Source organism: Hibiscus syriacus, unplaced genomic scaffold (assembly GCF_006381635.1).
Source record: "Hibiscus syriacus cultivar Baekdansim isolate YM2019G1 unplaced genomic scaffold, ASM638163v2 tig00015125_pilon, whole genome shotgun sequence".
NCBI lineage: Eukaryota > Viridiplantae > Streptophyta > Magnoliopsida > Malvales > Malvaceae > Hibiscus > Hibiscus syriacus.
Window position 1 is genome coordinate 101,332 of NW_024062348.1, and position 21,061 is coordinate 122,392.

The window sequence follows — 21,061 nt, forward strand, 5'->3', positions numbered from 1 at the left end:
AATATGGAGTACCTTTCGGTAAACAAAGAAAAATAAAAGGCAAACCCAGGAGAGAAAAGTCAATAAGGGCTAGCTATTGCCTTCTTTCTCCTTTGCCCCTCCGAAGACTTCCATTTCCTTTTTGTTTCTGTCTCAGTCACAATACTATTCAAAGCTTTTGTCTTTTTTTTTTTCTATTTTGAGAACAGAGGAAATAGTCAACAATTGAGGGAGTTCAAGTCTTGTACAAGCTGTGTGGTCTGTTCGTTCTTTTTCTTCTTGGGAATTTGGTGGATCGGTAAGGGAAATTCAAAGAAGACCAGTTCATGATTTTGTATTGTTTTTTCTGCTTGTAGGAATCTCAGGGGTTTTGCCTGTTTTGATGATCAAGAGTTTTCTTTCTTTGATTATGCAGGTTGAGGAATCCTGGGGAAAAGTTTTCTTTTTACATGTTGGGTTATAGCTGAAGAAGGTGAGAAATCTGGAGAGGGGTTGAATTTTATGGATAATCTATGTTGCTTCAACTCTGTATTCTCACAGGTCAGCTTATATTCAGTTCAGCCCTTTCAATTTAAGTTGTTTTGTCTTATGTTTATATATGATTGGGCTATCTTGGGTTGGTGGTTTTGATTAGATTTTGTAAGGGTATGATCTAGTTTGGTTGTAGCTTTGACTTTATGCCAGATTCTGCGTTTCTTTCTCTCTGAGTGCTTAGGCTATTGTAGCTTAGATGATGGAACATGAAAGGGAATCAGCTTTTTGAGGGTTTCAAATGCAAATTCTTTCTTGCAGAAAATCTATGGTTTATGGTAATATTTGGATTAGATGATTGTAGTGCAATGGAATAATGAAGCCGAGCTTGGGGCATTTTCTTATTCGCATTACTCCAATAAAACAGGAAACCTTTTTTTTTTTGGGGTGAGAATACTGAAAATTAAGATTGAAACAGCTCTGATGCATTTTTCTTGTAGCGTTTTCATTTGTTGCAATGCTATAATATGCAAAATACGGAAGATATACCGTACTGGTTATTCTATGTACAATTCATTTAGGGTTGTTATTACCTTAACAACTCATCATTTGTATTCCTTTTATCACTAGCTTTGTACTTGTATTCGGCAAATACTGTTGCATCTTCCTGGTTCCACTGGTTCATGGTTCTCTGGAATCAGTTGAAAGGTTTAATATCTGATTCGGTCGTGAATTTGATGTCGGTCTCATGAGAACAGGTTCTTGTGGAAATTTTCACTTATATGGTTTGCTGGCATTAGAAGGACGATAACTTGGTTGCAGTTTTTTCTTCTCTTTGATATCTTTCAAATTGTTTTTGGCTGCAACTAGATTTGCAGTGTCTGAAATAATTGATAACGTTGGTGGATTTCATTTCCTTAACCTTATTACATAAAGTGTTATCGTTTTTGCCTTTCTTTACCATGGACCTGCTTCACTATTTCTTTATTGCATTTCCTCTGTCAAATCATGTTTCTGATTCTTTTCAAGATTCTTTTCTAACTCCATTAAGTATGGAAATTCGTAAAAGATTTTTTTTTATCATTTAGGTTGTTGGAGGGCGTTCTTCATGTAGCTCTGGAAAGGGTAGAAGCCATCAGGGTCCTGTCAAGTATGGCTTCACCCTAGCAAAAGGAAAAGCAAATCATCCCATGGAGGATTATCATGTTGCAAAGTTTTCTCAGCTCCGGGGACATGAACTTGGACTTTTTGCTATATATGATGGCCATTTGGGAGATAGTGTACCATCCTATCTGCAAAAGCATTTGTTTTCCAATATCTTGAAGGATGTGAGTTCTCGATTAATCCAAATAATTTGTCGGGACTTAGGGGCTTTGGATACCACAGTCAAAAGAGAATTATTCCCGTCAGTTAAATGTTGCACTTGAAAAGAGCGTCTTTTTTTATTATGACCCCAACTTGCCTTATGCAATACCAATCGGAGGTTGATAAACTGAAATGATGGTTCTGTGATTCTTATTGGTGTAGCCCCCAACTTTTGAGCTGTGTTTATTGGTTGTAACTATGCCCTTGTGTTACATGATAACTTGCAGGAGGAGTTTTGGACTGATCCCGGCAGGTCCATCTCTAAAGCTTATGAGAAGACAGACCAAGCAATTCTCTCACACGATCCCGACTTGGGTTGCGGTGGTTCCACTGCTGTCAGTGCAATTTTGATAGATGGGCATAAATTATGGGTTGCCAATATTGGAGATTCACGTGCTGTTCTCTCAAAGAAAGGGCAGGCAATACAGATGAGTGTTGATCATGAGCCGAACACAGAGCGTGGAAGCATTGAGAACAGAGGTGGCTTTGTCTCAAACATGCCAGGTTATTTCACAACTCTCCCGTGCTTATGTTTGATTTTTCTCTTTTAGGAAAGTTAATATTACCTAGCGAAAGTAAATAAGTTTACCATCTTTTATGGCTTTCCATGCATATGCAAATTATATGGAGAGTAGGAGACATTTCTGATTCTCATGACATCAGTTTAGTTATTGCCTTGGAATGCAAATTATCGGCACTAAAATTTTATATGATAATGACTTACTGGTACGTTTATCGATTGTTAATTTATCTTGTTGCATTCTTTCCCAGGGGACGTTGCAAGAGTCAACGGACAACTTGCTGTTTCTCGTGCTTTTGGAGACAAGAATCTTAAATCACATCTCCGATCCGATCCTGACATGAAAACTGTTGATATTGACTCGGGTACCGAACTTCTCATCCTTGCAAGTGATGGGCTATGGAAGGTGATCTCTCTCTCTCTCTCTGTGTGTCTATCTGTGTGTGTTCGGAACCAACAATTTCTAGTCTGTGGTTTATTTTATTCACTCATTTCTTGTATGAAGCTTAATCCAGGTCATGTCCAATCAAGAAGCCGTCGATATTGCCAAAAAGACCAAGGATCCGCTGCGAGCAGCTAAACAGCTAATGGCCGAGGCATTGAATCGAGACAGTAAAGATGATATATCCTGTATTGTAGTCCGTTTCAAGGGTTAAAGGCAAAACCGAAAATGCAATGAAGAACTGTTCCTTGATCACATATGATCCGGATCAATGGGTAAACACCGACTGCCACTCTCATTAAAAGTGCATAACGCTGAAAGTTGTTTTAGATTTCAATATCATTTGGTAGAAAATAAAGTAAAGAAGCTAATAATTCACGGTTGATATTTATTTACATCGATGTATGGTATATTATTTTTGTTCGAATTATTATATTAAAAGTGGTATTACAGCCAAGCCCCTATAGCTCAGTGGTAGAGCGTCAGTCTTGTAAACTGAAGGTCTGTAGTTCGATCCTGCATGGGGGCATTGAAATTTTTAATTTTATTTGCGAGTAAAAGTCGATCCTCACTTTTCCTTCGCTTTCCTTCCTACCAAACACTATGTAAGTAAATAAATAAAAATATGAAAATGAAAGCACCAACTAGTGTTGTAAATGAGACGAGACAGATCGCGAGCTACTTGAGATCGACTCGATCAAGACTCGATAAATACTCGGATCGAATGAACTTGACTTGAGTTCTTAACGTGTCGAAATGAACTACTCGAAAAGCTCGTGAGCAGCTCGAAAAAATATTATATTATAATTTTAGATTTTTTAAAATTACATTATTAAAAATATATTAAAAATAAATTATTGATAATTATAAAATTTTAAAAATATATTAAAAATTCTATAAAATTATAAATATAATAAAATAAAAATATGATTCAATTTAAATATTAATAATTTAAAAATATATATCGAAATAGAGTGTAAATGATTTTATAAAGAATTAAGAAAGAAAAAATTTATTTAGATTTACATTAATATCTTAATTAACAAAATTAATGACATCAAATTATATTTGAGAGAAAATGGTCATCCCTACTACTAACTTGTATTATATAAAATAAAACAAGACAGATATATATGCATTACTAGATTGTACTCTAAAAAAAAGAAAGTACTAATTGCAGAGTTGGAAAATCAAAGCAGTAAATAAAGAGAAGACTGAGAAGAGAAGAGGAAACAAAAATAAAAAAGACGGAAGCTTCTTATTAAATTTTTGTTCTTTAGAAAGCAAAAGAAAAATATTTACTCTCTCTCCATTCACTAAATCATCTCATTCCTTCTAATTATGTGATAAGGTTTAAAGTTTAGGCTTTGAACAACATTGAAAAATAATATCGATTATAGAAAAAAGAATATTAAAATTTAAAAAATAAAAAATAAAAAATCTTGAAATGCAACATTTTAATAATGACATTAGATACTTAACAATGAAGTGATCATAACGAATAAAATGTGATATATTAATTATATTAATAATAAATTAAATACAAAATTACTAGTTTTACCAAATTTTTTTTGAAATTTTAAATGAAATTGATTGAACGATTAAGTGTTTGGATGTTGGTATATATATACATAGGGTTGTTAAAAAATATGTAATAATTCTATTTAATTGGTTAATTAAGCACTAGGATGTCAATTTAGGTTAATTAAGCAAAACCCTAGTTGACATCCTCGACTATAAATTCCTCATTTCCTCCCCGACCCTTGAATTCCTCGTCTCCTTTACTTTCTATTGCTGCCACCTTTCTTGGTTCCTCAGGTTTGCCCTTTTCCCTTTCGTTTTCATTAAGATCCGTCTGGTTTTAGATACTTATACTCGTTTATTCTTCTTTTTAATCTTAAATCTTGCTTTTCATTTCTCGAATTTTGTTGGAAGTGTGAATGTTTTTAGTACTCAACTATGTTGTTACTTAGCTCTAAAATGATTTTGAATGTGTATTAAATCTTGGTTCCTCAGGTTTGCTTTCCTCATCTCCTTTTCTTTCTATTACTGTCGCCTTTCTTGGTTCCTCAGGTTTGCCCTTTTCCATTTCGTTTTCATTAAGATCCCTCTGGTTTTAGATACTTACTCGTTTATTCTTCTTTTTAATCTTAAATCTTGCTTTCCTTTTCATTTCTCGGATTTTGATTGAAGTGTGAATGTTTTTAGTACTCAATTATGTTGTTACTTAGCTCTAAAATGTTTTTGAATGTGTATTAAATCTGGGTTCCTCAGGTTTGCTTTCCTCGTCTCCTTTTCTTTCTATTGCTGTCGTCTTTCTCGGTTCCTCAGGTTTGCCCCTTTCCATTTCGTTTTCATTAAGATCCGCTTGGTTTTAGATACTTATACTTGTTTTTTCTTCTTTTTAATCTTAAATCTTGTTTTCCTTTTCATTTCTCGGATTTTGTTGGAAGTGTGAATGTTTTTAGTACTCAACTATGATGTTACTTAGCTCTAAAATGTTTTTGAATGTGTATTAAATCTGGGTATTGGCTATTTATAGATGCTATGATTTAATTTTCATGTCTTCCCTTACTCCAGAAACAGTTCAAATGTTGATGTGTGCAGGTGATTGGTGTAGATCCCTTTATGGAGTGAAAAAAAAATAAGGTAAATGTATTTTCTTATAACAAAGTTTGTTTACTTTTTAAATATATGTGGGCTTATTTGAGGTTTTAAATTATTGCAGAATGATGACAAACAACTGAAAGAAATTATTATATCAGTACCTTCAAAAGAATCGATAATGTGACAAGTTAAAAGGTTTAATATTTGAATTTGTTAATCTTGTATTTTTTACTCCATATTTATAATGATTTCATGCTTTTTTATAGAATAATTTATTATTATTTATTGTCTTTTACTCTTTTTGATAGGTGTTATGGAAGTTTGGGTATGTTACTGTTTTTTTTTTGGTGAATTTGGACATGTAGTTCATACATTCATATTATAATGTATTGGTGATACCAACAGAATTAGAGATTCAAACTCAACTACTTGATGAAGCAGGCATGAAGGTCAAAGCCCCAAATGCTCCAAATCCCACGTCAGAAAAATTGAAAAGCATCACTAGGGATTTAGATTTTGTGGTACATGAACATGTAGATTGAAATATTTTGTTGTTGGATTTCGTGTTCTCTATGGAAGATTTGCCTTTGTATTTTGAGTTTTGAAACACTACTTTTATGGCAAAAGTTGTTTTGCTTTGGGGAGGATTATAAATGGGTGCCTAGTGTGGGCGCATGCTTGATCTTATGTGTTTAGAACATGTTCTACAACCACAAGTCCATAACTACTCTTGTATGCATCCTATAAAGTTTCTGAAATGAGTTCATACTATCAGCAAAAAAAAGTATTGTTGATGGTTGATTAAAGGGAAAATTATTTATATATTTGATATGTAATATAAGATTTTTGTAGGTTTAAATTCGAGCTTGAATTGAGTTTGAGCTTGAATCGAGTTCGAGCTTGAATCGAGCTCGAGTCTCGAGCTCTTGAAATTTTTTTGAGTTCGAGCTTTTTCGAGTTCGAGTCGAGTTTCAATAATATATTTCTAGTTCGAGCTGAGCTTCATAATTTTGAGCTCGCGAGTTTTCGAGTCGAGTCGAACCTGCATTTAAAGTTTTCGAGTTCGAGTCGAGCTCAGCAATACTCGAGCTTGACTCGGCTCGTTTACACCCCTAACACCAACCAAATAAGCTTATAATTGACCAACGAGTATTAAATAATGCCGCTATGTGATATTTTTTAAAAGTTTAGATTGATTTTCTGGAAATTAATACTGTAATAAACAAATCATAAAGTAGTAATTTATCTAAAATTAGATCTTAGTTTCAATTACATGACATGTCATGTGAGAGGCGAGTTTTCCAAAGTTTTTGCTACCATAAATAGCAAAGATTCATTGAACTTTTCATGTGAGAGGCTGATATACGTATGCCATCTTTGTCTTTTAGATTGATTTCGTGTAATTATATATTTTTATACGTATCACATATGTTTATTTCTTTTTAAAAAAAATTAGTCTAATTTAATGGACTTTTATTATATCAAGAAGAAGACGCTTCTTTTAAATATATATTTTTTTATTGAAATAATAGAAAGATGTATCACTTCGAGAAATATTCTAATATAGATGTTTAGATGAAAAAGAATTTCTAAAATACTTCATTTATTTTTAAACTTAATTTGTAAAGTAGAAACTATTATATATTAGAAAAAGAATTTCTAAAATACTTCATTTTATTTATTTATAAAACTAAAGTTTGTGATTACTTCTGATAAATGTATTTATCTGAATGTGTTCAAATTTCTGGTAATATTAGATTGATTCTCTTAGTTTCCTTTTGTGTAATTATTCAAATGTGCAGCATTTTTATTCAAACAAGCAAGGGAAATGGAGCTGGCAGCGCAAGAGACCGGAGAAGGCAACGAAGAGAGCCATAGGCAAACCAAGATGAAGATGCTGACGTCGTGGTTGCCATTGCTTTGCAGGGCTAGCAATGGCACCGATGTGCCTTTGCTCGGCATGAGTAAAAGAGCCGAGCTAGAGAAGGACTTGGAAGAGACCGTAGAAACGCTAGAACTGAGGAGAAAGAGCAGGTACTCTCCCTGTGGCTCCACCACTTCGCCAACTGCCCGTCCTCCGACTGGCCTAACCTTTATGCCTCGTATTTTCGCTGGTGTACCGATTCTCGTAATCTCTTGCTCCTCCATTGAAGATGTGAACCAGAAAAAAATCATCTTGTATAATGCTAGAGCAAGTTCATGTAGTCGTGAGACATTTACAGTAATATTAGACTTTACAGACTTGTGGAATCTATATGATACATGAGAAAACATACAAACATGAGATAATATACAAACTATTATTACATAACCAGATAGCTGTGTAAGAAGGGGAATTACTACAGCAGAAACCGCTTTGAGTAAATGTCAAATGGGTACGATGAAGATAGCTGTGGCTCCTGCAAATCAAGAAATATTTTCAAACAAGAACACACTTTAGTTTTATAAATAAATAAAATGATAGCGTTTATCAAATTAAAAGAATACCTGGATTGATGATTTCTGCAAAACTTTGTTAACCAGAATTTTTATGGTACCAGTTTTGCGTAAACAAGCTTTAACTTGACGGATTGCGTTGCGGATTGCAATAAGCAACCGGCCGTACGTCAAATCAGGTTCGTTTTCCACGGCCTGGATGAAGCTGAACGTCATGGCACCGGTGTTGGTTTTTGTTCCGGTGAAAACCTACAAAGAAACCGATTCAAAACGACAGATACCCGAAAACTAAGCTAATGCTTGCATTGATTTCTGTTGTATGATTATATCTAATCAGATCATTGATACTCACGTTGGTATCTGAAGCTTTTTGATCATCGTCACATGCACTAAAACAGAAGGCTACTCCTCCACTTGTACCTTTGTTAAACTTGGGGTTTCTTTTATCTTCCCATATATAATACCCTTCCCTGCATAAGTTTTACAAAAGAGAGTTAATGATTCATTGAATTGATTAACAGCTGTGGAGCAAAAGAAATTTTTACAAATGGCTGACTTGTTCATCTTGCAATCGAATGGCAGATCAAGAACGGTTCCGCTGTGGCAGGCATCGATGATGGCATGCAGCTTGGCTCCTCGAGGCAGTGGCCTAACGATGGTCTCATTGATTTCATCATCGATTATTCCTCCTTCAGTCTCGTGATCAATAGGTAATAAGGCTTCATCATATCCATCGAGCTCATCGAAGTTATAATCTTCTTGCTGAGCGCCATGGCCTGAGAAGTAAAACAGCAACGAGTCCCCTGGCTGACATCCGTAGACCAGCCATCTCATGCCTTTCCGCATGTTCCTTTTCGTCGGCTTCAACAAAGGGTCTTGCTGATCATCTGCAGATTGATTGAACTAAAGTTAGCATAAACAGATTGTTTCCTTGCCTTCCAAGTTATCTTTCTTATTGTTTGCCATAAGCCCATATCAAATTACATCACCTGTGAGCATGAGAACGGAGTCCAAAGGAAACCCCAATTTCTCCACAAGAAGAAACCTCATACACTTGGCATCATTGATGCTTCCTTTAAGACTATAATATTTGCCAATGTAATTCAAGCCGCAAATCAGTGCTCTTTTCCTTCCATGCACCGAAACTGGCGATAAGGCAGGCCGTGGCAGCAGCTGTCGCTGATGAGGACCGTATACAGAGGGAAATGCATGCGTCCCAGACCCTGGATAGCTTCTGTAACCAAATAGCAGCCACTGTTAAAAACATATACCGAACAACAACGTAACAAAAACTTATAAAAAGCCAAGTACTCTAAAATAACCTGGTTTGTCCTGGTACCAACAAGTCACGGGTTTTACCCCAACGAGCTTGAGCATTACTCGTGTCGGTGCTATTGGCAATGGTTCCGCAGGAGGCACAACAAATGGTTTGTACCTCTGGCGGAACCAACAGGTACTGCAGACATCCGCTGCACTGTTGTCTTCTGTCCATCTTTATGTTGGAGCTGTTTTTGTGGGATATATTGTTGAATTGGGTGGTTTTGTGTGTGTCTAGTAAAATGAAGATTTTCCAGGCTTTAAAGGGTGTAAGGTAGAATTACCAGTCTCATCGTATTCGATCCCTGTAAACAGATTTAGTGGAGAACCATATTCAGTTTCCTCTTTTCTTTCTTTGGTGGAACAAAAATCTTTGATGGTGTAGATAAGAATCATTCGTCGTGGTCTGTTATGATTTTTAGTCAAATCAATTCGAATCGAACTCAAAATTTAATATCAACTCGGATTTCATATCCATTAATTTATTTAATTACGATAAGCTTCTTAGACTGAAATATATGAGATTCGATCAGGTAGTGTTGTTTTTCAACATAAAGAGAATGCTTTTGTGAATAAGGGCGAATCATACTGTTAAATACAAAAAGAATACTAATAACACGGCATTCGTGTATTCTTTTACTAAAACAAAATATAATAAATGATTCTTCTTGAGCTTAAATTCCAGGTGTCTTTGACCAGAGAAGTGGAATCTTCCTTGGGAATTTGGTTCTTAACAAGAGATGTTTAAAGAGAGTAATTTTCAAGATATGGCCACTTGTAAGTGAATATAAGGATTGGCTACCTGCAGTGTTGCAGGGGAAATGACATGAAAAGTTTGTGGATGGTGCTCATGGAAATGTTTTTAATAATCACAAATATCTATCACTATTGCGGATATGCCGAATTACAAATTTTACTCGAATTTTTTTGGTTATTAAAGTTTACATTTTGACATGATAAATAATACCAAAACGATATTGTTTTAGAAAATCCAAATCTACACCAAAAATAACATCTTTATATCCTATAAAACCCATCTCTCTTTTTTCTTCCTCTCATTTTCTCTTAAACTGTCCAGATTTTGGTCATTGAGTCGGCTATCACCGGCCGTTGTCGACAGCAATTGATGACTCCTAAATTTTTTCGTCAAATTCATTTTATCACGAATATGATGTCTATTTAATTTAATTTAATTATTGTTTATTTTTTTATTTTTTCAATTTAATTATTGTCTATTTTTCTATTCAATTTATTCTCGATATATTTTATTCTAAAATTGTGGATAATTAACTCTAACTTTCCATTTTTCAAACACATGATGGGATGACTTTACTAAAGCCATCGACATCTAAGAAGGATGTTGATAGTTATTATAGAACCATTCTAAACCTCTAAATGATAGGGTACAAATTACAGGGATGAGATGAATGATGTATTGTTGCAAACCAACAAGAAACATTAAAGCATTCATTATTTCTTTGGAAGCATGGTACAATATTGTTTATTATACAGAAAATCCAAAATCTGCTTACAAAACCAAGTGCTTTCTGTAAACGTCGAACTCAACCGAAGACGAGAGAATCGGTGTCTACGTAGCCATGCAATGCGTATTAGTAAATAAGAAACGTGGGTAAATTGAATGTTAATTCGAAGGAGACGAATAAAAGTTTACCTGTGACAAATGAAATTTGTTACCGACGAGATTTTTTAAGATTCCTGTAATAGAACGGGGTCGAGATTGATTAACGTTGTTGAGGGTTTCATGAATTAAATCGAACATGTCTCCGTATGTGAGGCCTGGTAATTTCTTGAGAATCTCGACCAACACGTAGGTCAAAGCACCGTTCTTGGTCCCAGGTGTGAAGGCCTGCGGCGGTGTGTATTTGATCAGAGTGTGATTGTATAGTGATATTAAAACAAAAATTAGGTATCAGCAGCGGCTTGATTATCGACACAAGCACTGATGCAAATCACTAATCCACCATTTGTAACTTTATACGCCCCCGAGGGAGGACTGTTGTCTTCCCATTTTCTCCTGTAAAAAAACAAGAAATTGTTGATGAAATAAATGACAACAGAATAATTATTTTCGAATTCAATTGAAAAAATGCTTACTCTAGGCTGTTGTAAACTTTGGTGAGATCTAAAATGGTTCCACTATGACAAGCATCGACGATGGCATGGAGTGTAACGCCACGAGTGAGCGGACGAACGATTAGGGAATTAAGATCATTATCCACCATCACGTCCGCTTCTTCAAAATCAAGGGGACATATGGTTTTGTCGAACCCGTCCACTTCATCATCGTTATAATCACGTACTCGTGAGCCGTGACCGGAGAAGTAAAACACCAACGAATCTCCCGGCCGGCAGTCTTTCATCAGCCATTGCAACCAATCCTCGATGTTCTTCCTCGTAGGTATAAATCTTGGGTCCAATTCGTCTTCTGTAACTCGAATAATAATCACAATAGAATTATACAAAACATTAAATATCCATATTGTAACAACATATTCATACCGGTGAGAACACGGATGCAGTCACTAGGGTACCCGAATTTAGTAATCAACAACTCTTTCATGTTCTTCACGTCGTTAATAGATCCTTTTAGCCTTAACTCCTTCAAATTGTTGTAAGTGATTCCGCAAAGCACCGCACGCTTGTTCCATCTCATCGTCGACCCGGACGGCTGGAGATTTAAGGAAGGAGTTACCATCATACGTTGATGCATCTTACTTCATATTTCACTAGAGAGGCTTCGGATCCGGCTGCGCAGACTTGGTGCAAGCTCGTTTGTTCCACGGTCGGAACCAGAAAATTGTTGTTTCTGCATGAAGGACATTCAACATCAGCACCATGGGCCCTTGATTTCGCCATAAATATTTGCCTGCATCGAGAGAAAGCTTTGCTTCTTCCCATTTCCATGGCAGCCGACTTGTAAGATGTTGAAAGTGTCAAATTTAGGTTTGTAAATGCCTAGTTGGAGTCCATGAATTATATCATTACATTAGTGGAGAACCAGATTCAGTTTCATCTTTTACCTTTTCTCTTCGGTAGAACAAATATATTTGAGATAGGATTTTTGCTAAGATTGCTAGTCAATTCAAATTTGTAGCTATATTCTTTATCAGCTTCAAGCTTCTTGGACTCAAATTTGTGTGTGTATATATATGATGAATTGAGCATTCGATCCGCCAAAATTGCTTTAACATTGGGTATGTTTTTGTCATTAAATATGCCCATTTCTAGTGTTAATTTTTTTATTGTTCTCGATTGTGGTTTCATTCGTTTTCTTCTAATTAATAAAATCATATCAAAACGTTTGTCTTTCATTTATCTTTCTTGTATTTGGATTGATTTTTCACGAAACTCGCTGAAACTCGATAAAAATCCATATAAAAGTTATTTTGATCTCCTCTAATAGTCATCCAATGAGATTAGATTTTAGATATGTTATTTATCTTTTCGAAATAATGTTTCTCATCGTTCGAATATTTGAACAAAAATTTCAAACCACAAACCCAAAAGATAATATATATTTTTATTAATTTCATAAATTTTAAATAGGTTTTGGAAGCATTTAAATTGAGAAAGTGATAGAAGATGAATACAATAGAAAATAGTTGAAAGCAATGTACATTGCTTATTATACAGAAAAATCCAAATGAAAAAAAAACAAAAATATATTAGGCACACAATGAGTAAAAGACGATGATCCAGCCTTTTATTATTCTTCAACGTTTCCATTGATTGATGGATATCCGTTGAACGCAGCTCTGAGTGAGGCGGCAATATATAATATGGGCCACAAAAATAAATGCTTTCTGTAAACGTCAAACTCAGCTGAGGACGAGAGAAGCGCTGTCTGCGTTCCCCATATTGGATTAGAATCTAAGTATTCAGTGGAATGAAATCAATTAAACATGAACAAACCTGAGAGAAACTGGAATCGAAGAGTCTCCTCAAGATTCTTGTATTAGCAAAGCATCCAGATTGATTGACGTTGTCAATGGTTTCACGAATTAGATTGAAACAAGTCTCCGTATGTCGGACCGGGCAATTTCTTCAGAATCTCCGCCAATACGTAGGTCAGGGCACCGTTCATCTTCCCAGCCGTGAAGGCCTGTAGCACCCGAAGGATAATTAATAGTCGTATACTTCGTTCAAGGATAATTAGTTTGAAAATATTATGGCTTACAGAGGTATCAGCAGCGGCTTGATTATCTAGACAAGCACTGATAGAGATGGCTAATCCACCATTTGTACCTTTATACACACCCGACGGACAATTGTTGTCTTCCCATTTTCTCCTGTAAATAATAATAACACCCGAATTTAAATTTTCTGACTCCGCCATCTATAAGCTTACTCTCTACTTTTGTAAACTTTGGGAAGATCTAGAATGGTTCCACTATGACAAGCATCAACGATGGCATGAAGAGTAACGACACGAGTGAGCGGCCGAACGATGAGGGAATTAAGGTCATTATCCTTGATCATGCCCGCTTCTTTGAAATCAAGGGGACATATAGTTTCGTCGAATCCATCGGCCTCGTCATAGTTAAAATCAGGCACCCGTAACCCATGTCCGGAGTAGAACAACACCAATGAATCACCCGGTTGGCAGTCCTTCACCAGCCTTGCAACGAATCCTCGATGTTCTTCCTCGTCGGTATAAATAGTCGGTTCGTCTCCTCTTCTATTTGTCCAAATTAATCATCGTAACGAAATTAGAAACATTGAATTAATCAGAATTTGACAGTGTTGGAAGAATGATCGAGTGCAGACTTAAGATGGCATGCATGGAGAAGATTCAAGAAGCTTTAATTAAGCTCATAGTTAGTAGCGTACACTGTGTTACAGGAAATCAAATCTATAGGATGTTAGAGTGCTGTTATACGGTTATATTTTTTGTTAAGCAGATTACTTCTTAGCTCAGCAATCAAATGCTATATAAGTCATGTATACTTGCACTGAAAAAAACGAAAAATGGCAGTAATCGTTTTCTGAGTATATACTAAATTCTCAACATGGTATCTTTCTCTAAAGGTTCTGGGGTTCCTATGCTTCTTGTTGCTTAGTCTCTTAATTGTTGTTGAGCATCATGTTTACCAATAAAAAGGTTAATGTGGTGCTAGACGAGACAAATTACCTGCTGTGGAGGCAGCAGGTTCTGTTTACGGTGCGCAGTCATCGTTTGGAGCGGCTCCTCAATGGCTCGATGTCGATTCCACCTGAGTTTATTGTCAATGCTGAAGGTACGTCGGTTGTTAACGAGGCATTTGAAGATTACATGGCACAGGATAGTGCTCTCGCGTCCTGGCTTTTATCAACGATTAGTGCTCCCCTCCTGCCACAATTCGTTGGCGTCGAGACTGTTGCAGCTGTATGGAGCACAATTGTTCAATTCTTTGCTAACAAATCCACAACTACAAAGATGAACTTGCATTATAAGTTGCAATCACTGAGGAAGGGTGATGATTCTATACGAGTGTACCTCACTCGAATCAAAGAAGTTTGTGATGCTCTCACATCATGTGGCAGCCAGGTTTCACAGGTGGAGCACGTGGTTAGTATTCTGAAAGGTTTGCCAAGAGAATACCAGTCATTTATGGCTGTCATAACATCGAGTCCTGACACACTGTCACTCGATCGTGTCTCTTCTATGCTAATTGATGCAGAGACACAATTAGCTGGTTTCGATTCGCAAGCTGAGAGTCTCCCTATGAGTGCTAATATCACTCACGGACAAATCCATGGTGGATCTACTGGTTCTTACATCGCTAATGAATTCAAACAGCAGCCCTCAACAATGCGTGGTGGTTGAGCTAGTGGTAGGGGTCATGCACGGCTGCTTCTGTAAGTGTGAAATCGTCTTGAGCTCAGTGGATCGTGGACTCAGGGGCGGCGCATCATGTCACACCTGATGTTGCTCACATTACTTACCCTACTGATCTTGATGGACCAGGTAATCTCGTGGTTGGAAATGGTTCCTCTCTTAATGTTCAATCAGTAGGACAATCTGTTTTAAGGTCTTCTTCACAAACTTTATTACTTACCGATCTGCTTCATGTCCCTAATATCACTAAACACCTTCTCTCCGTGTCAAAGCTTGCTAGGGATAATCACATCTTCTTCGAATTCCATGCTGATACTTATTGTGTTCGAGATGAAGCTACAGGCAATGTTCTTCTTCGAGGAAGGCAGAATGGGGGACTTTACACATTTACCTTGGATAGTCAGTTGAATGTTTGTAATAATGCTAAGGCTTATGCAGTTCATAACCATTGTAACTTGTTTGAGCTTTGGCATAGAAGATTAGGTCATCCAGCATTTTCCACTTTGAAATTGGTTTGTAATTCCATTGCGATTGATATTCCAAGTAATACGAATCACTGTGTGTTGCTTTTTGTTTGGGTAAAAGCCATAAATTGCCATTTGTTGACTCAACCACGGTGTATGATGAACCATTTCAACTCGTTTTCATAGATCTTTGGGGGCCCTCGCCTGAGCCCTCAGCTGGTTTTCGATATTACATCTCTTTTGTAGATGTGTGTACCAGACATACGTGGGTTTACTTGTTGAAGAATAAGTAACAAGCTATAACTGCCTTTAGTCTATTCAAGAGCATGGTTGAGACTCAATTCTCACTGTCAATCAAGGCTATACAAAGTGATTGGGGTGGTGAATATAGGAACTGGACAGCTGAGTTAGCTCGTGCAGGAATTTTTTATATGTGCTTAATTTAGTTAATATTTTACTTTTAAATTACTTTTTAATCATTGATTTTTGTGGCTTATTTGTTCATTTTAATTCATTTTCTGTACAGGACGTAAGATTATGGAAATTGCACAAAAAGGACACAATTCTGCATATTTTTTTATTTTCATAATCAAAGCTGGCTGAAATTCGAATTTGGATTAAACTCAAATTTAGGATAATATTTTAAACATTATATTTTATCTTTGTATTTTAGTTTAAATAGGTTTTTAGTATTTTAATTAAGTTTTAGGATATTATTTTTATATTTTATCTTTATCTTTGTATTTTAGTTTAAATAGGTTTTAGTATTTTAATTAGGATTTATAATATTATATTATTTTTAAAGTATTTTAGTTTAAATAGTTTTAAGTGTTTTAATTAGGATTTAAGATGTTTTAGCTTGTTTTTAGATTTTGAAGGCTATAAATACCCTCTAAGGGTGAGCCTAGAAACATATCTCTCTCATTTGAGAATAAAATCTTCTTTTTCTCTCTACCTTTCTCTCTATTTTTCGCATACTTTTCTATTATGCTAAGTATGACTTTGGTTATGCTCAGCTAATTTTCTTTCAAGCGGAAGACTAAAGCGAAGGCTCAATTCCAAACGTGAGAATTGTAAGGTACTTAAATCGATTTTGATTTTCTCTCTGTTTTCTGAAGCTTACTTTTCAAATCAAAACTATTTCGACATTGGTCCGGATATTGTTATGGTTAATGTTTGAAGAAGGATTTGCTTATTGAAGCATATTCAACTTCTCGAGAACACACTTAGCAAAATTGTTTGCTAAGAGGAAACTGAGATCGGAATCAGTTGTTGTTGAAACGACACAATCTGAGTTGGCAGCGAAAAATTGTTCTTGTAAGCTTATGTGAATCTTGAAGTAAAAATTTGTTTCGATGATCCGAGGAATTTGAGGCGAAGCTGAAGTCTGAGGTTGCTTTCACAATAAGTTTATCTTTATCTTAATCTCTTTAATTTGTTTATTTAATTATTTTTTTCTTTTATTTAATTCTTATTTTTTATTTTAACCACAACTTTAAAAAAATCCCCCTTTTATATTTATTACTATTACTATTTATTATTATATTATTTTTCTTTTTTTATTTTATTTTAATATATCTTTTGAACTTCATCTAGGATTCTATCTTTTTTTAAAATCAAGAAAGAATTTTATTAAATCAGAAACACCACAGTCTCTGTGGATCGACACTGCTTCTCTATACTACATTTTCATTTTTATTTATTAAGAAGCCAGGAATTATTTTGATAGCAAAACGACGGTTATCAATTTTGCATAGAGTCACATGTCCTCACTCATCCGAGAAAAATAGAGTTGTTGAGCGTAATCATAGACACCTCATTGAGTTGGCACTTGTGTTGTTAGCACAAGCATCTCTTCCAATTAAGTTTTGGTTCTATGTTGTTACCACTGCAGCATATCTGATAAATCTTCTACCAAGTAAAGTGTTGAATAATGTGTCCCCGTTTGAGAAGCTATTTAACAAGAAACCCGATTACACAACCATGTGAGTCTTTGGTTGTTCCACATCTGCGAGACTTTCAACCTCATAAACTGATTCTTCGATCTCAAGAGTGTACATTTCCGGGCTATAGCTCTCAGCATAGAGGTTTTCAATGCCTTGGAGCTAATGGTCGTATCTTTATTAGCAAACATGTTAAATTTGATGAGTTTGTGTTTCCCTTTGCAGCTGCTAAATAGGATGATGTTCACTGCATGATTTCATCTTCGTGATCAACATCGCTAGAGGTTGTTCGTCGAAGACATAGAGCATGTCCTACTGCCGTGGCTCCAAATCTGGAACACCCTAGTGCATTGACATCTCAGACAAGCTCATCTGAGAATGAAGTGGCTCATGGTAATGAGTTCATAAATGAAATTGAATCGTCATATCACTCGGTTCAAAATTTACATCCGAGTAGTTCTCCTATGATCAGTGCTGAAGAAGTTAATGAGTCAGCCCAGCCTCCAGTAGAAGTTGCTGGTGGTTCTGATCAGGTTCCACTGCTCAATACTCACCCTATGATTACTCAAAGTAAACATGGGATTTTCAAACCTAAGCTATTACTTGATAGAGAAGATAGTGGCATTCCTACCATATTAGTCAGGCTATGAAGTCGAGTCAATGGACTTCTGCAGTTCATGATGAACTTGCTGCTTTAAAACGAAATGGAACATGGACGCTAGTTCCATTACCAACTGGACGAATAGCAGTTGGATGCAAGTGGCTATTCAAACTGAAAAAAAAAATCCCGATGGTTCAATTCAACCTTACAAAGCAAGGTTAGTGGCAAAGGGATTTTTGCAAGTTCCAGGACAGGACTTCAAGGAAACCTTTAGTCTCGTGGTCAAGTTCCCAACTCTAAATGTTATCCTCTCCGTAGAGGTATCAAACAAATGGACACTTCGACATGTGGATGTAAATAATGCTTTTCTACATGGTGACCTGTCTGAGGAAGTCTTTATGCAGCAGCCGCCTGGATTTTAGCAGTTAGCTGAGGATGGGACTAGGCTTGTCTGTAAGCTGCATAAGGCTTTGTATGGGTTACGTCAAGCTCCTAGAAACTGGATCAATAAACTGAAAGATAGCCTGATACAGCTGGGGTTTCATGTGTCAAGTGCAGATGCATCTCTGTTCGTTTCACTTACTGAAGGAGAAATAACCTATATACTTGTTTATGTCGATGATATTGTGATCACTGGTCAGTCAGTTACTGCAATTGAACGAGTGGTTCAGTCACTCAAAACCAATTTCTCGTTAAAGGATGTTGGTGAGTTGAATTATTTCTTGGGGATTGAAGTTCAGCGCAGTCCACAGGGTCTTATGCTGTCTCAAAAGAAGTTTATTTCAGAATTACTAGAGAAGTCGAACATGATGAAGGCAGCTTCTACCAGTACACCAATGGTGATTTCAAATAAACTTCAAAATGATGCTGGAAAACTTATTGAAGATGCTCGAGAATTTCGAAGTATGGTTGGTGCACTGCTTTATACATGTCACACAAGACCTGACATAGTATATAGCGTGAGCAAGGTTGCTCAATTTATGCACGAACCACGCGAGAGTCATATGCAGGCTGCCAAGCGTATTCTAAGATACTTAGCTGGCACAGTTGAGTATGGTTTGCTCTTCAAGCCCTCAAGGGAAGCGCTAAGAATCGTTGCTTTTGCGGATGCGGATTGGGGTGGTTGTGTCGATGATCGCAGATCGTTGTCAGGACATTGCGTTCTACTTGGTGGTAACCTAGTGTCCTGGAGTACAAAGAAACAGAAGGTTGTCTCCAGGTCGACCATGGAAGCCGAATATCGCAACCTTGCAGATGTTGTTGCAGAGGTTACCTGGATAGATGCATTGTTAAATGATATTGGAGTAACTCAGCAGGCTAAACCAATCATTTGGTGTGATAGCACGAGTGTCATATCATTAAGTGTGAATCCGGTTCATCATGCACAATCTAAACATGTTGATTTAGATGTGCACTTTGTCAGAGAAAAAATTGATGGAAATCAATTATGTGTTAATTATGTCCCTGTTGAACATCAACTAGAAGATGGATTTACAAAGCCCTTGTCAAAGATAGCCTTTGCAATTTTTCGAGAACAGGTGAATGTGTGTCTTAAAAAGGAAGGAGGAGAGGAAAAGCAGGAGGAATGTTGGAAGAATGATCGAGTGCAGACTTAAGCATGGCATGCATGGAGAAGATTCAAGAAGCTGTAATTAAGCTCATAGTTAGTAGCGTACACTGTATTGCAGGAAATCAATTTTGTAGGCTGTTAGAGTGCTGTTATACGGTTATATTTTTTGTTAAGCAGATTACTTCTTAGCTCAGCAATCAAATGCTATATAAGTCATGTATACTTGCACTGAGAAAAAAACGAAAAATGGCAGTAATCGTTTTCTGAGTATATACTAAATTCTCAACAGACAGTAAGTGAATAAGATAACAATGGAAGAATACCGGTTAGAACTCGAATGCAGTCTCCAGTGTAGCCAAATTTAGTGATCAACAACTCTCTCATGTTCTTGACGTCGTTAGTGGTTTCTTTAAGCCTATACTGCTTCCAGTTAATGTAAGTGATTCCGCAAAGCACTGCATGCTTGCTCGACCTTTCAGTCAAGTAAGTCGGCGAGTGCGAGAGATTCAAAGAAGGCGATAATGTACTTTGATTCGTCTTTCCTCTGATTTGGTCTCTACAAAAGGTTCGCATTCGGCTGCAAAGACCCCCGTGGCACTGGCTTGGTTGTTCATCGTCGGGAAACGGGAAATAGTTGTTTCAGCATGAAAGGCATTGGACATCAGTGCCTTTGGACCTTGATTTTGCCTTGGTCATGAACCGTTGCCAGCATTGATAGCAACCGGGCTTGTCTCTTCCCATTTCCGTGGCCGCCGACGATGTTGGCTAAATGAAATAAAGACTAGTGCTACTGTTATTTGTAATTCATAGATTGATAGGTCACTAATCTTTGGGTTTTATAAGCATCAACAATCAAGATTTAGTTTAAACAAATCGTTCATTTATTTTTTTTGTTAAAGATACCAATATCTCTAAAGCATTTACCCTTTTGTTTCAGTGGTACTCATTATTCGTAAAAAATATACGTATAGGTTTTCTATCTAAATTTATTCACTTCGGATTTAAAATGTATTAAATATATCTTCGTAGTTAATCTATTTGTTTATGTACTTTATAACAATTGATTTTGAATCTAAACTAATACAAAATTAAAAAGATTTGTACCAAATGTAACATATTTAGATTTAAAATGCATGTCCAGTCTTATTATAAATAAGAGATATAAGTCAAAAAAGATATGAAATCCAACTTAAATTATAATTCTTATGGGACTTAAAATTTAATCTTATCATTGTACTGATTTTTATCTTTATACTTTTTGGAGGGGTTAAATTAATTTTTTATTTTTATTTTAAAAGAGCCAAAATGTGATTTTTTTTCTCTTTCTAGAAGTTTAGACATTTAAATAAAGCTTAACTATTCTTTAAGGACGCTATATAGCTTTTCAAACCAAAAAAAGGCTGTAGTGGAGAAGCTCTAATAGGTTAGAGGTATCTATGCCTAGTGTCCGAATCAACATATAAAATATTGATCCGATTTAAAATCACTTTTGTTTTAAAATTTAATT

General features: G+C 35.9%; 3 protein-coding genes, 1 non-coding gene and 1 pseudogene across 6 annotated transcripts; 2 read left to right on the forward strand and 3 right to left on the reverse strand.

Annotated features, from left to right (window-relative positions):
• The first annotated feature begins 77 nt into the window (after positions 1-77).
• Positions 78-3,358, forward strand: LOC120207663 (probable protein phosphatase 2C 9). Of its 2 annotated transcripts, XM_039207091.1 has the most exons (6): positions 78-277; positions 395-519; positions 1,539-1,778; positions 2,043-2,319; positions 2,587-2,741; positions 2,851-3,358. In XM_039207091.1, the coding sequence occupies exons 2-6, from the start codon at positions 481-483 to the stop codon at positions 2,989-2,991; spliced, it is 852 nt and encodes a 283-aa protein (XP_039063022.1). In that variant the 5' UTR covers positions 78-277; positions 395-480; the 3' UTR covers positions 2,992-3,358. The 2 variants fall into 2 exon arrangements, 1 of the variants encoding a protein (XP_039063022.1); XR_005524233.1 differs by lacking the exon at positions 2,851-3,358 and having other exon boundaries at positions 2,043-2,446; positions 2,587-2,708.
• On the forward strand, positions 3,235-3,306 carry TRNAT-UGU. The gene has a single exon. It is a non-coding gene; the product is annotated as a tRNA-Thr (tRNA).
• Positions 3,359-7,662: 4,304 nt separating the features above from the next.
• Positions 7,663-9,358, reverse strand: LOC120207661 (metacaspase-3-like). Of its 2 annotated transcripts, none has more exons than XM_039207088.1 (6): positions 9,143-9,358; positions 8,810-9,051; positions 8,377-8,707; positions 8,173-8,290; positions 7,872-8,069; positions 7,663-7,783 (listed from the first exon to the last, which is right to left on the reverse strand). In XM_039207088.1, exons 1-6 carry the CDS (start codon positions 9,310-9,312, stop codon positions 7,724-7,726), a joined length of 1,119 nt encoding a protein of 372 aa, XP_039063019.1. In that variant the 5' UTR covers positions 9,313-9,358; the 3' UTR covers positions 7,663-7,723. The 2 variants fall into 2 exon arrangements, with proteins under 2 accessions (XP_039063019.1, XP_039063018.1); XM_039207087.1 differs by having other exon boundaries at positions 8,810-9,054.
• A 1,480-nt stretch (positions 9,359-10,838) lies between these two features.
• Positions 10,839-11,896, reverse strand: LOC120207670 (metacaspase-1-like). The gene is made up of 3 exons (XM_039207099.1): positions 11,658-11,896; positions 11,253-11,583; positions 10,839-11,172 (listed from the first exon to the last, which is right to left on the reverse strand). Exons 1-3 carry the CDS (start codon positions 11,866-11,868, stop codon positions 11,061-11,063), a joined length of 654 nt encoding a protein of 217 aa, XP_039063030.1. The 5' UTR covers positions 11,869-11,896; the 3' UTR covers positions 10,839-11,060.
• Positions 11,897-12,864: 968 nt separating this feature from the next.
• Positions 12,865-20,295, reverse strand: LOC120207655 (annotated as a pseudogene).
• Positions 20,296-21,061: the final 766 nt, after the last annotated feature.

What these genes read in the sequence shown, in the direction of transcription:
- LOC120207670 (XM_039207099.1), bottom strand. Translation starts at nt 11,868, where the DNA reads ATGCATCAACGTATGATGGTAACTCCTTCCTTAAATCTCCAGCCGTCC. An exon ending in CTGCATCCGTGTTCTCACCG is followed by an intron (nt 11,584 to 11,657) that starts GTATGAATATGT and finishes TTCGAGTTACAG; the next exon opens with AAGACGAATTGGACCCAAGA. An exon ending in AAAGTTTACAACAGCCTAGA is followed by an intron (nt 11,173 to 11,252) that starts GTAAGCATTTTT and finishes GTTTTTTTACAG; the next exon opens with GAGAAAATGGGAAGACAACA.
- LOC120207663 (XM_039207091.1), top strand. Translation starts at nt 481, where the DNA reads ATGGATAATCTATGTTGCTTCAACTCTGTATTCTCACAG. An exon ending in TTTCCAATATCTTGAAGGAT is followed by an intron (nt 1,779 to 2,042) that starts GTGAGTTCTCGA and finishes GATAACTTGCAG; the next exon opens with GAGGAGTTTTGGACTGATCC. An exon ending in CTTTGTCTCAAACATGCCAG is followed by an intron (nt 2,320 to 2,586) that starts GTTATTTCACAA and finishes ATTCTTTCCCAG; the next exon opens with GGGACGTTGCAAGAGTCAAC.
- LOC120207661 (XM_039207087.1), bottom strand. Translation starts at nt 9,312, where the DNA reads ATGGACAGAAGACAACAGTGCAGCGGATGTCTGCAGTACCTGTTGGTT. An exon ending in CTCCGTTCTCATGCTCACAG is followed by an intron (nt 8,708 to 8,809) that starts GTGATGTAATTT and finishes ATCAATCTGCAG; the next exon opens with ATGATCAGCAAGACCCTTTG. An exon ending in TGCAGAAATCATCAATCCAG is followed by an intron (nt 7,784 to 7,871) that starts GTATTCTTTTAA and finishes CTTGATTTGCAG; the next exon opens with GAGCCACAGCTATCTTCATC.